At 44.7% G+C, this 14,822-nt stretch overlaps 1 protein-coding gene across 2 annotated transcripts in view; it reads left to right on the top strand.

Moving 5' to 3' along the window:
- Positions 1 to 14,486, top strand: part of LOC109903305 (phosphoprotein associated with glycosphingolipid-enriched microdomains 1) — a 103,363-nt gene extending 88,877 nt beyond the window's left edge. Inside the window, exons 6-10 of one of the 2 annotated variants that reach the window (XM_020499934.2) lie at positions 2,271 to 2,373; positions 3,020 to 3,207; positions 3,325 to 3,828; positions 8,154 to 8,213; positions 10,018 to 14,486. In XM_020499934.2, the coding sequence (XP_020355523.2) occupies positions 2,271 to 2,373; positions 3,020 to 3,207; positions 3,325 to 3,828; positions 8,154 to 8,213; positions 10,018 to 10,356 (1,194 nt within the window). In that variant the 3' untranslated portion in view covers positions 10,357 to 14,486. The remainder of the gene's footprint in view (positions 1 to 2,270; positions 2,374 to 3,019; positions 3,208 to 3,324; positions 3,829 to 8,153; positions 8,214 to 10,017) is intronic. The other variant, XM_020499936.2, reaches the window with a different exon arrangement.
- The last annotated feature ends 336 nt before the right edge of the window (positions 14,487 to 14,822 follow it).

Below are 14,822 nucleotides of genomic sequence, written 5' to 3'. Positions count from 1 at the left end.
CTCAATGCCCATTTCTCCCATCACAATGTAAAGACCTGCAGTGTGGCTCAATGCCCATTTCTCCCATCACAATGTAAAGACCTGCAGTGTGGCTCAATGCCCATTTCTCCCATCACAATGTAAAGACCTGCAGTGTGGCTCAATGCCCATTTCTCCCATCACAATGTGCTGATGTTCATAGGAATTGAGGTGTAATTGTGTAAAGGTATTATATTTGACCACAGCCTCTCAGAATGAGGAGTAGGATGCCACTGATCTAATGTACAGTACCAGTCAAAAGTGTGGACACACCTCCTCGTTCAAGGGTTTTTCTTTATTTGTACTATTCTATACATTGTAGAATAATAGTGACGACATCAAAACTATGAAATAACACATATGGAATCATGTAGTAACCAAAGAAAGTGTTAAACAAAATATTTTTCATATTCTTCAAAGTAGCCACCCTTTGCACTGATGACAGCTTTGCAAACTCTTGGCATTCTCTCAATCAGCTTCATGAGGTAGTCACCTGGAATGCATTTCAATTAACAGGTGGGCCATGTTAAAAGTTCATTTGTGGAATTTATTTTCTACTTAATGTGTTTGAGCCAATCAGTTGTGTTGTGACAAGGTAGGATGGGTATACAGAAGAGCCATATTTGGTAAAAGACCAAGTCCATATTATGACAAGAATAGCTCAAATAAGCAAAGAGAAATGACAATCCATCAGTACTTTAAGACATGAAGGTCAGTCAATCTGGAACATTTCAAGTGCAGTCTCAAAAACCATGAAGCGCCATGATGAAACTTGCTCTCATGAGGACCGCCATAGGAAAGGAAGACCCAGAGTTACCTCTGCTGCAGTATGTGAACGGATGATCTCTGCATGTGTGGTTCCCACCGTGAAGCATGGAGGAGGAAGTGTGATGGTGTAGAGGTGCTTTGCTGGTGAAACTCTGTAATTTATTTAGAATTCAAGGCACACTTAACCAGCATGACTACCACAGCATTCTGTAGCGATATGCCATCCCATCTGGTTTGCACTTAGTGGGACTATCATTTGTTTCTTCAAGTGCAGTCTCAAAAACCATCCAGCTCTATGATGAAACTGGCTCTCATGAGGACGGCTACAGGAAAGGAAGACCCAGAGTTACGTCTGCTGCTGAGGATAAGTTCATTAGAGTTACCAGCCTCAGGTTTCAGCCCAAATAAATGTTTTACAGAGTTCAAGTACAGACAGATCTAAACATCAACTATTCAGAGGAGCCTGCATGAATCAGGAATTCAGGGTCGAATTGCTGCAAAGAAACCACTACTAAAGGACACCAATAATAATAAGAGACTTGCTTGGGCCAAGAAACACGAGCAATGGACATTAGACCGTTGGAAGTCCAAATTTGAGATTTTTGGTTTCAGCCACCGTGTCTTTGTGAGACGCAGAGTGAACGGATGATCTCTGCATGTGTGGTTCCCATCGTGAAGCATGGAGGAGGAGGTGTGATGGTGTGGGAATGCTTTTCTGGTGACACTGTCTGTCATTTATTTACAATTCAAGGCACACTTAACCAGCATGGTTACCACAGCATTCTGCAGAGATATGTCATTTCATCAGGTTTGCACTTAGTGGGACACTTCATTTGTTTTTCAATAGGACAATGACCCAACACACCACCATGCTGTGCAAGGGCTATTTGACCAAGAAAGAGAGTGATGGAGTGATGCATCAGATTACCTGGCCTCCACAATCACCCGACCTCAACCCAATTGAGATGGTTTGGGATGAGTTGGACCGCAGAGTGTAGGAAAAGCAGCCAACAAGTGCTCAGCATATGTGGGAACTCCTTCAAGACTGTTGAAAAAACCTTCCAGGTGAATCTGGTTGAGAGAATGCCAAGAGTGTGCAAAGCTGTCATCAAGGCAAAGGGTGGCTACTTTGAAGAATCTCAAATATATGTTGATTTGTTTAACACTTTTTTGGTTACTACATGATTCCATATGTGTTATTTCATAGTTTTGATGTCTTCACTATTATTCTACAATGTAGAAAATAGTACAAATAAAGAAAAAACCTTGAATGAGTAGGTGTGTCCAAACTTTTGACTGGTACTATATATGTAATGTATATGACTCCACTTATCCAAAGTGACTTATAGTACAGTGTGTGGATATATTTGTAGTATGTGTATTTACTGAACCACACAGGACCACACAGGGTAAAACTGATCCTAGACCTGTGTTTATAATAAACCACATATCCCCATCCTAACCCAGTCTTTGTCGTTCTATAGGTGTCTGAGAGAGAGACATTTACCGGTAGTCAGTCTGTGGACAGCCCAGGGACTGAGCTATTGGTGAGCAGCTCACACAATGGCCCACTAACCAGTGGTACAGGTAACACACACACACACACACACACACGACGACCGCTTCTGCATGTGTTGTTTATTGTTTGTTGCCATTTCATTCATGACTTTTTAAAATAGTGTAATATTCATTAGGCATACAGACCATCTACATTTAGCCTATTCTTTACTTTACTTACTTGGCTATTCCTTTTGATTTCCACACCTGTGGCAGTCTAATCCATGAGGCATGTTCCACTTACGGTCTGGTAACAGATATGTGTTGTCGCCCATTCCCCTGTTGGTCGCCATGCCAAATGTGAGGCCCGCTGGCATGACAACCAACATTAAAGGAGTTAAACAAGGTACAAATTAGATCTGTGAACGAACAGGCTAACTTGTCCAAATTGTCCACTGCAGCTTTCAAAGATGCAATGTTGTTGTTTAAGATTGAGGCTCCCCATACTCAAACTCTCTCTCTCTCTGTTAACCCAGCATAACCACCCACACACATCATCTCTTTTCCCTTTGTCGTGTCCAATTCAATTAAATCCAACCCAACTCAACTCAACTCAACAAAATTCAATTCAATCCAACTCAACTCAACAAAATTCTATTCAATTCAACTCAACTCAACAAAATTAAATTAAATTAAATTGAACTCAACTCAAATGTATTCATCCATCATCCCCCAGTGTTGACAGACACCCAGGACAGCAGTCCCCAGCCCTCTGAGGAGATGCTGTCCAGTCAGTCCGAGCTGCGGAGCTCCAAGTGTCCCCAGGACCGCGAGCTGCCCAGCATCCCACCCAACAGCACCCTGGAGGGGATGGGATGTTCCAGCTCACCTCTTCTCCCTCCCTCTGGAGACGGCACCTACGAGGTATTAGGGATTGATGTTATTATCTATTTATTTTACTTGTGTTTGTACGGTTGTACTGTATGGACCCAGGAAGACTAGTCCTAATGGAGTGACGGATGTCTTAATCAACTAAACTAGGTGGTGAAGGAGAGAGGTGGCGACTTAACGGCGTCCCGGGACGTGAGCGTTGAAGACTCCCTGTACGAGACGGTCAAAGAGCTGAAGGACCATCCAGGGAGCCTGGCTGCAGGTCTCCTCAACGGAGACGGTACTATGTCCCCCCTCAGCCCTGATGACAATGACATTTCCCACCACCACCACCACAACCACCTCCCACCTCCCAACAACCCTCCAGTCCTCCACAACGGCCACCCCAGCCCTGGCTCCCCAGAGCGGGGGCCCCTGTGCGCGGGAGTGGAGTACGCCTCGGTGGATCTGAACAAGAAGAGCCGTTACAGTGCAGACCTGGAGGCCAGGCGCTCAGCCACCATCACTGCTGCTGTGAGCCCCACAGAGGAGCCCGAGGAGGAGGACAGACCCCCGCCTGTACCTGACAAGGTGCTGGATGAGAACGACAACCAGCCTACCATGATGGACGCAGGAGCGGTGGTGGTACTGGGGGCCGCGCTGCAAAACGGAGAGGTGAGGATCGTGTTTATCTATGTTTGTGAAGGAGAAATACAGTACTTATACAATAGAAAGACAGCTCAACTGATTCCTGACTAGATGTGTTGATTCAGCTGTGAGTCACAAGTTAGAGTAGAAAGTTAGAGTAGAAAGTTAGAGTAGAAAGTTAGAGTAGAAAGTTAGAGTAGAAAGCAGAACAATGGGAAGATCGTCACCTCCGTCTCTCTCTGTCTCATTGGCATTATGAGGTAGAGAGAAAGAGCAGGGAGAGGAAGAGAGAGAGCGAAGGAAGAGATGGAGATGGAGAGAGAGAGAGTGAACAGTGCCATAAAAATTAAGAGGAGGAGAATAGGTTGTTGAGAGTTGAGTTGTAGTACTGGAGTCCAGTCCCAAGACCTCATATTGAGACCACATATTGAGACCACAGATTGAGACCACATATTGAGTGTCTTGGTCTTGTCTTTTAGCAGGGGAGACTGGGGGAAGGGTTTGTGAGTCGTACGCTGTCTAAGGGGAGACTGGGGGAAGGGTTTGTGAGTCGTACGCTGTCTAAGGGGAGACTGGGGGAAAGGTTTGTGAGTCGCACGCTGTCTAAGGGGAGACTGGGGGATGGGTTTGTGAGTCGTACGCTGTCTAAGGGGAGACTGGGGGAAGGGTTTGTGAGTCGCACGCTGTCTAAGGGGAGACTGGGAGAAGGGTTTGTGAGTCGCACGCTGTCTAAGGGGAGACTGGGGGAAGGGTTTGTGAGTCGTACGCTGTCTAAGGGGAGACTGGGAGAAGGGTTTGTGAGTCGCACGCTGTCTAAGGGGAGACTGGGAGAAGGGTTTGTGAGTCGTACGCTGTCTAAGGGGAGACTGGGGGAAGGGTTTGTGAGTCGTACGCTGTCTAAGGGGAGACTGGGGGAAGGGTTTGTGAGTCGTACGCTGTCTAAGGGGAGACTGGGGGAAGGGTTTGTGAGTCGTACGCTGTCTAAGGGGAGACTGGGGGAAGGGTTTGTGAGTCGTACGCTGTCTAAGGGGAGACTGGGGGAAGGGTTTGTGAGTCGTACGCTGTCTAAGGGGAGACTGGGGGAAGGGTTTGTGAGTCGTACGCTGTCTAAGGGGAGACTGGGGGAAGGGTTTGTGAGTCGTACGCTGTCTAAGGGGAGACTGGGGGAAGGGTTTGTGAGTCGTACGCTGTCTAAGGGGAGACTGGGGGAAGGGTTTGTGAGTCAGTACTTTGGCTACTAGTACGTACCTTTTAGACCTTCTGTTTTGGGTTGTGTCAATGTGTAGTTCTTACATGCATAATCTATGAGAAGAATTACTGTCTTACCTCAATTAGCTACGAAATCCCTAGTTTGAAAGCGACTGTTTTCTGCAAACTGTGCAGCACCATTTTCCCTACATTTACCCCCTCGGAGTACCAGAGAAAATCTTTAACACAGAAGCACTGTACATGTTGAACTCTTATTATGGCGTACGACTCACAAACCCTGACAAAATTACAAACATGATCTTGAATTGGACTCTCATTGTTCTGGTCTCTGTCTTGACTTGGAATTGTCCCCTTTCGCCCGTGTCCTGGGCCAGCTCCAGCCGTCCAGCCAATCAGCTAATCAGTAGTAAAAATGTTGAAGCTCCAACCGTCCAGCCAATCAGCTAATCAGTAGTAAAAATGTTGAAGCTCCAACCGTCCAGCCAATCAGCTAATCAGCAGTAAAAATGTTGACCCTCCAGTCATCCAGCCAATCAGCTAATCATTAATAACAATGTTGAAACTCCAACCGTCCAGCCAATCAGCTAATCAGTAGTAAAAATGTTGATGCTCCAGCCATCCAGCCAATCAGCTAATCAGTAGTAAATATGTTGCGTTGGACAGCAGGTGACGCCTAGCCCAGTTTGATCCTCTGATGAAATATTGAACCAACCACGGGGGCTGTGCTGGGTTGGGCTACCTACACTGCCTGTTCCGTCCTCCAGTGTCATAATCTGGAGTCAGCATTAATTCTGTTCTTCGCCTCTCGACCCCACTTTGCCTTTTACACGTATGACACACGTATGAACTGAATCACTTGGATACACACTTGCAGACACCCTGAGGCTGATTTAAGGTTTAACTCGTAACGTTCTTTATCCTCTGTTACGGTGCGCCGGTGTGACTGAGGTTGGCTGGTGATTTGTCTTGTCAGACCGACAGGGTAATGCATGTGGTAATGCATGCAGAGCAGTGTGGAGAGGAGTGGAGGAGGGGATGAGAAGGGAGATGAGATGAGGAGAGGGGAAAAGCCTGGTGAGATCCAGCTGCCTACCGTCAGTCTGACAGAGCTGGCAGAGATGAAGGATGACGCTCGGTGTGTGTGTGTGTGTGTGTTTAAGTCTGCTGGGTTCTCCCTCAGTTAGACCCTCAGCAAACACACACACACGCACACACACATGATTTTGCATTGTTCAACACTGCAATCTGCTCTTCCGCACTGTAACACAGCTATTGAGCCATAATAACCAGAAATGACTCTGTTCTGTTGTCTGGAATAATTTGACTTTGCGTCTCCCGTGGCCTTAGAAGCTTTTGATTTACACAGATGAAATGTAATTGACCTTGCCAGTCACAAGTGTGGCGCTCACAAGGGGCCATTCTCTTCGATAAACTGCTATTCAGCATGTCACCAGGAGAGTTGTCTGTCAGCAAAGGGATAGAGGTTGATTATTTTTTAGATGTGTGTGTATGTATGTATGTGTGTGTGTGTGTGTGTGTGTGTGTGTGTGTGTGTGTGTGTGTGTGTGTGTGTGTGTGTGTGTGTGTGTGTGTGTGTGTGTGTGTGCCCATGTGAAACCTAACACACACATTCTCTGCCTGACTGACTGACACATTGGCATGTTGTCCTGACTACAACCAGGAATTGTTCCCGATGGCCGAGCGGCATAGGCAAGGTGCAATAGATGGTATAAAATACAGTATATACATATGATATGAGTAATGTAAGATATGTAAACATGACTAAAGTGGCATTGTTTAAAGTGGCTAGTGATCCATATGTTAAAGTGGCCAGTGATTGGGTCTCAGTGTAGGCAGCAGCCTCTCTGAGTTAGTGATAGAAGCTGTTTTTCAAGTCTCTCTGTCCCAGCTTTGATGCACCTGTACTGACCTCGCCTTCTGGATGATAGCGGGGTGAACAGGCAGTGGCTTGGGTGGTTGTTGTCCTTGATGATCTTTTTGGCCTTCTTGTGACATCGGGTGCTGTAAGTGTCATGGAGGGCAGGTAGGTTGCCCCCGGTGATGCGTTGTGCAGACCTCACTACCCTCTGGAGAGCCTTGCAGTTGAGGGCGGTGCAGTTTCCGTACCAGGCGGTGATACAGCCCGACAGGATGCTTTCAATTGTGCATCTGTAAAAGTTTGTCAGGGTTTTGGGTGACAAGCCAAATTTCTTCAGCCTCCTGAGGTTGAAGAGGCGCTGTTGCGCCTTCTTCACCACACTGTCTGTGTGGGTGGACCAATTCAGTTTGTCTGTCTGAGCATGAAAGTGACTTGACAAAGAACAACTCTGGTCCCTAGTTTTCAGCTATAGTATGGTCAGGAAAAATGACCTGACTGCCATATCTAGGAACCATATCTTCTGGTCAAGTGGTCAAGTGATGAAACTACTTACAGTACTTAACTGTACTGGCACTTTAATTTGTAAAGCCACGCGGACAAAGACTTTAGGGACACTGAATTAGAACAGACTAACATTACAAGAGACACATAGAGGCTTGTTGATGACAGGGGCAAGAGCTTCTCTTCGTGATTCAACACCGCTGCGCTCCAAGGCAATCAAATTAATTGATTCGCTAATTAAGCCAAAAACAAAAGCAAATCTGTTGAGTTTTGACAATGTGCATCCATAGAGGAATCATATCGATTCAGTGCTCTCTGAGGTAGAAACAAAGTCCCCACCAACCCCTGTGTAAAGATTTACGTCTTGTATGTCCTCATACAGTATGTCCTTGACCAAGTGAAAGATGGACTTTAAAATAGGCTCCATCCTCACAGTACCGCCAACCTCTATGAGACGTGAAGTAGCAGCTAGCCAGTCACCATCTCTGATATTGACGTTGTCTTTAGACACCACAGAGAGGTGTTCTTTATGTCAGTCAGTGATGTGTTGTTGATGAATGACTCTCTCCACTGGTCATAAGGGACAGGATATAGCAGCTATACACAATAACGCTGCTAAATGATTGTCTAAATAATGTACACCTGCTCAACTCAAATGTGTTATGTACTGTATGCACAACCACAACACAGCACATTGTTTTTATGTTGAGTGTTAATGAGCTGTAAAGTATGAATGTGAGTTTTTGTTTTCTTCTCTATACAGTTAGACTTTCCGCTGTCTACCTCACCGGGGCGAGACAACCCTGTGGTGTCAGAGAGCGAGGTAAGATGGTGGCTCTCCGCTGAACTCCCTATCCTGTTCTCATTCCCCTATTGATGTTTATAAAGTATATGGATCACTTGTAACAGAGATGTCAGGCTCACTGCGACCTCACCTGGTTATTAGATATGTCAGGCTCACTGTGACCTCACCTGGTTATTAGATATGTCAGCCTCACTGTGATCTCACCTGGTTATTAGATATGTCAGGCTCACTGTGACCTCACCTGGTTATTAGATATGTCAGGCTCACTGTGACCTCACCTGGTTATTAGATATGTCAGGCTCACTGTGACCTCACCTGGTTATTAGATATGTCAGCCTCACTGTGACCTCACCTGGTTATTAGAGATGTCGGCCTCACTGTGACCTCACCTGGTTATTAGATATGTCAGCCTCACTGTGACCTCACCTGGTTATTAGATATGTCAGCCTCACTGTGACCTCACCTGGTTATTAGATATGTCAGCCTCACTGTGACCTCACCTGGTTATTAGAGATGTCAGCCTCACTGTGACCTCACCTGGTTATTAGATATGTCAGCCTCACTGTGACCTCACCTGGTTATTCGATATGTCAGCCTCACTGTGACCTCACCTGGTTATTAGATATGCCAGCCTCACTGTGACCTCACCTGGTTATTAGATATGTCAGCCTCACTGTGACCTCACCTGGTTATTAGATATGTCAGGCTCACTGTGAACTCACCTGGTTATTTGATATGTCAGCCTCACTGTGACCTCACCTGGTTATTAGATATGTCAGCCTCACTGTGACCTCACCTGGTTATTAGATATGTCAGGCTCACTGTGAACTCACCTGGTTATTCGATATGTCAGCCTCACTGTGACCTCACCTGGTTATTAGATATGTCAGCCTCACTGTGACCTCACCTGGTTATTCGATATGTCAGCCTCACTGTGACCTCACCTGGTTATTAGATATGTCAGCCTCACTGTGACCTCACCTGGTTATTCGATATGTCAGCCTCACTGTGACCTCACCTGGTTATTAGATATGTCAGGCTCACTGTGAGCTCAACTGGTTATTAGATATGTCAGCCTCACTGTGACCTCACCTGGTTATTAGATATGTCAGCCTCACTGTGACCTCACCTGGTTATTAGATATGTCAGCCTCACTGTGACCTCACCTGGTTATTCGATATGTCAGCCTCACTGTGACCTCACCTGGTTATTAGATATGTCAGGCTCACTGTGACCTCACCTGGTTATTCGATATGTCAGCCTCACTGTGACTTCACCTGGTTATTAGATATGTCAGGCTCACTGTGACCTCACCTGGTTATTCGATATATCAGCCTCACTGTGACCTCACCTGGTTATTAGATATGTCAGCCTCACTGTGACCTCACCTGGTTATTCGATATGTCAGTCTCACTGTGACCTCACCTGGTTATTAGATATGTCAGGCTCACTGTGATCTCAACTGGTTATTCGATATGTCAGCCTCACTGTGACCTCACCTGGTTATTAGATATGTCAGACTCACTGTGATCTCAACTGGTTATTAGATATGTCAGCCTCACTGTGACCTCACCTGGTTATTAGATATGTCAGCCTCACTGTGACCTCACCTGGTTATTAGATATGTCAGCCTCACTGTGACCTCACCTGGTTATTAGATATGTCAGCCTCACTGTGACCTCACCTGGTTATTAGATATGTCAGCCTCACTGTGACCTCACCTGGTTATTAGATATGTCAGCCTCTCTGTGATGTCATCTAAATAAAACAAAGGCCTTTGATGTTCACACTAACCCCCCCCCCCCTCTCTCTCTCTCTCCAGCTGTCAGACATGTACTCCACGGTGGGGAAGCCAGGTCTAGATGTAGAGGAGAAGGAGAGTGACTACAGCAGCATTGCTGATATCAAGGGTCTGGTCCCCGAGTATTCCTCCAGTGATCTCTACGCTACCGTCAGGGACATCTACCCCCAGCCCAGAGAGGGGGAGTCAGACCCCCAGGGACCCCCCACAGAGAGCATCGAGCCTGGCTACGAGATCATCCACATCCCTAAGACTGGCAGTGGAGAGGACTTGGGGCTGGGGAACCAGGTTCAGGAGCCAGACTATGAGAGTGTTGGTGAGCTGGCCCTGGGGTTGAACAGGGAGAGCTCCCGTCTCTGACTGCCTATGGACCCTAAAGCCTGAGTCTCTGGGGCCTCACCCTCCACCCCAGCCATTAACCTCACTCCTAGCCTCAACCCCATCCCCAGCCATTAACCTCACTCCTAGCCTCACCCTCAACCCCAGCCATTAATCTCACTCCTAGCCTCACCGTCAACCCCAGCTATTAGCCTAACTCTTAGCCTCACTCTCAATCCCAGCCATTAGCCTAACTCCTAGCCTCAACCCCAGCCGTTAGCCAAAACTCCTAGCCTCACCCTCAACCCCAGCCATTAACCTCACTCCTAGCCTCACCCTCAACCCCAGCCATTAGCCTAACTCCTAACCTCACCCTCAATCCCAGCCATTAGCCTAACTCCTAACCTCACCCTCAACCCCAGCCATTAACCTAACTCCTAGCCTCACCCTCAACCCCAGCCATTAACCTCACTCCTAGCCTCACCCTCAACCCCAGCCAGTAGCCTAACTCCTAGCCTCACCCTCAACCCCAGCCATTAGCCTAACTCCTAACCTCACCCTCAACCAGAGCCATTAGCCTAACTCCTAGCCTCACCCTCAACCCCAGCCATTAACCTCACTCCTAGCCTCACCCTCAACCCCAGCCTAACCTCACCCTCAACCCCAGCCATTAGCCTAACTCCTAGTCTCACTCTCAACCCCAGCCATTAGCCTAACTCCTAGTCTCACTCTCAACCCCAGCCATTAGCCTAACTCCTAGCCTCAACCCCAGCCATTAGCCTAACTCCTAGCCTCACCCTCAACCCCAGCCATTAGCCTAACTCCTAGTCTCACCCTCAACCCCAGCCATTAGCCTAACTCCTAGCCTCAATCCCAGCCATTAGCCTAACTCCTAGCCTCACCCACAACCAGCAGCCCTGATGTGAGGGACACCACCACATGGTTCTGAACTACAACTTTCAACCCTACCATCTATCACCAATTCAGGGTTTCCGCTCACTGCCCCCTCAGTGCAGTTTGGGTGCGCCCACCGCCCAAGGTTATCTGATTGAACTATAATCTTAACTAGCCCTCGTCCATTCATGGTGCCCTTAAATGACTGAACTATGAAATCACCGTCCATTGTCAAGTTGTTGGCCTCCGCCCTCTTTGTTATCATCGACTGCTGTCAATGTGACTATCCATCACCATCATACTCCCTTTATCAGACTACAGAGTGATCCATTCCTAGGCATTTATAACCAGTCATTACTAATTGAGTTAATGTTATGAGGCTGGTGACAAGCTGACTGGCCAGTTCCATTTGTCAGTGCCTTTTGATTGAAAACCACTTGGTCTTTGTGCCATAATGTCGTTCTATAAATGTATGAGTTGAAAAGTTTCCCCACAATGTAGTGGCACTTTTTACACCGTTCTTCCTTCCTATGTGCCCCGTTTCATTCAGAACTTCATGACAGATATGAGAGATATGACAGATATGAGAGATATGACAGATATGAGAGATATGATAGATATGAGAGATATGATAGATATGACAGATATGAGAGATATGACAGATATGAGAGATATGACAGATATGACAGATATGAGAGATATGACATATGACAGATATGAGAGATATGATAGATATGACAGATATGAGAGATCTGAGAAATATGATAGATATGAGAGATATGGTAGATATGATAGATATGAGAGATATGACAGATATGACAGATATGAGAGATATGACAGATATGAGAGATCTGAGAGATATGAGAGATATGATAGATTTGACAGATATGAGAGATCTGAGAGATATGATAGATATGGTAGATATGATAGATATGGTAAATATGATAGATATGAGAGATATGAGAGATCTGAGAGATATGACAGATATGAGAGATCTGAGAGATATGATAGATATGAGAGATATGGTAGATATGATAGATATGACAGATATGAGAGATATGAGAGATCTGAGAGATATGAGAGATATGAGAGATATGAGAGATATGATAGATATGAGAAATATGGGAGATATGATAGATATGACAGATATCAGAGATATGGGCGATATAAGAGATATGAGAGATGTGATAGATATGGTAGATATGAGAGAAATGTGAGATATGTGTACTTACATACTATTGAAACAATAAGTAGCAGCAAGTCAGGCATCTAGCAGCAAGTTTAGACATCTAAACTCGAAATAGAAGGGCTTGTTTTAGTTTCTAAAGCTTTTTAAAAACATTTCACATGTCAACCGTTTGATCAAATTCCTATTTATTTCAAGATGATGGATCATTGTGTGATTTAAAGGATATCAGGAAGGGCGTTTGTTTACGAGGGAAACTTTAAGAGCTTTTGTTCTGTACATGGGATAAAGAGAAGAAGAAGTAGGTTGCCGTGGTAATAAAGTAGTAGTCAAGGTACTCATAAATGATTGTGACTTTTAAAAAAGGACTTATTTGTTCAAAAACAAGACAAACAATGGTGAGACCATATCTATCAATGTTGTGATTTCTTCTTAAAATCTTGTGAGAATTGTTCAACTCAGTTGTTTTTCTTTTTTATATTTCTTCACAGGATTCAAAATGTATTTAAAATACTTGTATTCTCTCAATGTGACAATATGCAACAGCAAAACTGTGTGTGTTAATGCATCTGATTTGATGAAGGTGTATATTGTGTGTTTGAATGGAGTGTTTATGTTTCTGCTTACCCTAATGTACGGTCTGTATTAATATGTTAGAGAATTATTCTAATGCACAAAGTGGCAAAAAGCATTATGGTACAGCTTGTGTACAGAGCTTATAGCAGCTTCATCCTAAATACACTGAGTGGACAAAACATTAGGAACACCTTCCTAATATTGAGTTAAACCCCTTTTTGCCCTCAGAACAGCCTCAATTCATCGGGGCATGGACACTACAAGGTGGGTGGTGGACCATTCTCGATACACACAGGAAACTGTTGAGCGTGAAAAACCCAGCAGCGTTGCAGTTCTTGACACACTCAAACCGGTGCGCCTGGCACCTACTACCATCCCCCTGTTCAAAGGCACTTACTACCATACCCTGTTCAAAGGCACCTACTACCATATCCTGTTCAAAGGCACTTACATTTTTTGTCTTGCACATTCACCCTCATAATAGCACGCACACACAATCCATGTTTCAATTGTCTCAAGGCTTAAAAATCCTTCTTTAACCCGTCTCCTCCCCTTCATCTACACTGATTGAAGTGGATTTAACAAGTGACATCAATAAGGGATCATAGCTTTCACCTGGTCAGTCTGTCATGGAAAGAGCAGGTGTTCCTAATGTTTTGTTCACTCAGTATATTTACCCCTTCATGGGCACAATTTGAATATTTTAACTAGCACCATTACAGCAGCATGTGACGACATGCCAACCGAGGCCTGTATATAGTTAGAGAACTATTTTATCCATTTATTACACAGTTATTGTATGAATTTGCGAATGGTGAAGTATGTTTTGTGGTATGTATGACTGTGATGTGGACTGGTTTATAGTGGCTATGAAACCACCTACAGTGCAGTAAGTCCATGGTGTCATTTGAAGGGTATACAATAGGAAAAGTGTGCCCCTCACTCGGACTGTGACCCAACTATTGTTGATAAGATATCGTTTGTGATTGAATGGTGGCTCACACATGTTTGGGTTCTGTATTCTGTTTAATTACCAGGACACCGACGCATTGGTTATTTTGTTCTTTCATCTTATTAATATGGTACATTGTGGTGTTTTAAAGCTTTTTAAAACATGAAGGTTGAAGCTGCTACTTGTATGTTTTTTTAAGAACAGAAAATGAATTAATGTCTGAATGAATATTGTTGTGTGGTGTTTATTTTCAGACTAAGCGAGTAAATTCTGACTGTGAATAACTAGCTATTGCATTGATGATATCTACGTTCGACAGGAAAACACTGATATTAGCCTATTTTCCATCCCATTTCTCAATATTGGACATTATTGTTGTACGCAGAGTGAGTGAGTGCATATTTCATTAAACATGTTTCAGTTTGTATAAGCTTGTTGACGACAAATCCAGCACCCAGGTTGAATGATATTAGATTCATGAATGATATTCAATAAGAAGAGAAAGGACTAACCCCTTTAAATTAGCCACAATTGATAAATGTGCATTAAAGATGATATACATTTCAGTAAGAGAGAAGCAGGTGCCTTCCCAACACACTACATTTACACACATTTTATAGAGTAATTGTCTTTGTGATTAACTTGAATGAAATAACATGATACATGGTCTTCCGTCCAGATTCCAGATTAGGTCATGTAGCAGGGGAATGCCAGCATTAAAACATAATAGTGTTTCTAGAAATGCCATAACAAAAGGTCTGTCAGAGAGGAGAATTAGTGCCGAATCTCAAAACCAGCAACCTCTCATTCAGCCCACTCTAATAATGAGGCATAATACCCTCTCATTCAGCCCACTCTAATAATGAGGCATAATACCCTCTCATTCAGCCCACTCTAATA

This window comes from Oncorhynchus kisutch, linkage group LG14 (assembly GCF_002021735.2).
Source record: "Oncorhynchus kisutch isolate 150728-3 linkage group LG14, Okis_V2, whole genome shotgun sequence".
Lineage (NCBI taxonomy): Eukaryota > Metazoa > Chordata > Actinopteri > Salmoniformes > Salmonidae > Oncorhynchus > Oncorhynchus kisutch.
This window is presented reverse-complemented; position numbering and strand designations above follow the sequence as displayed.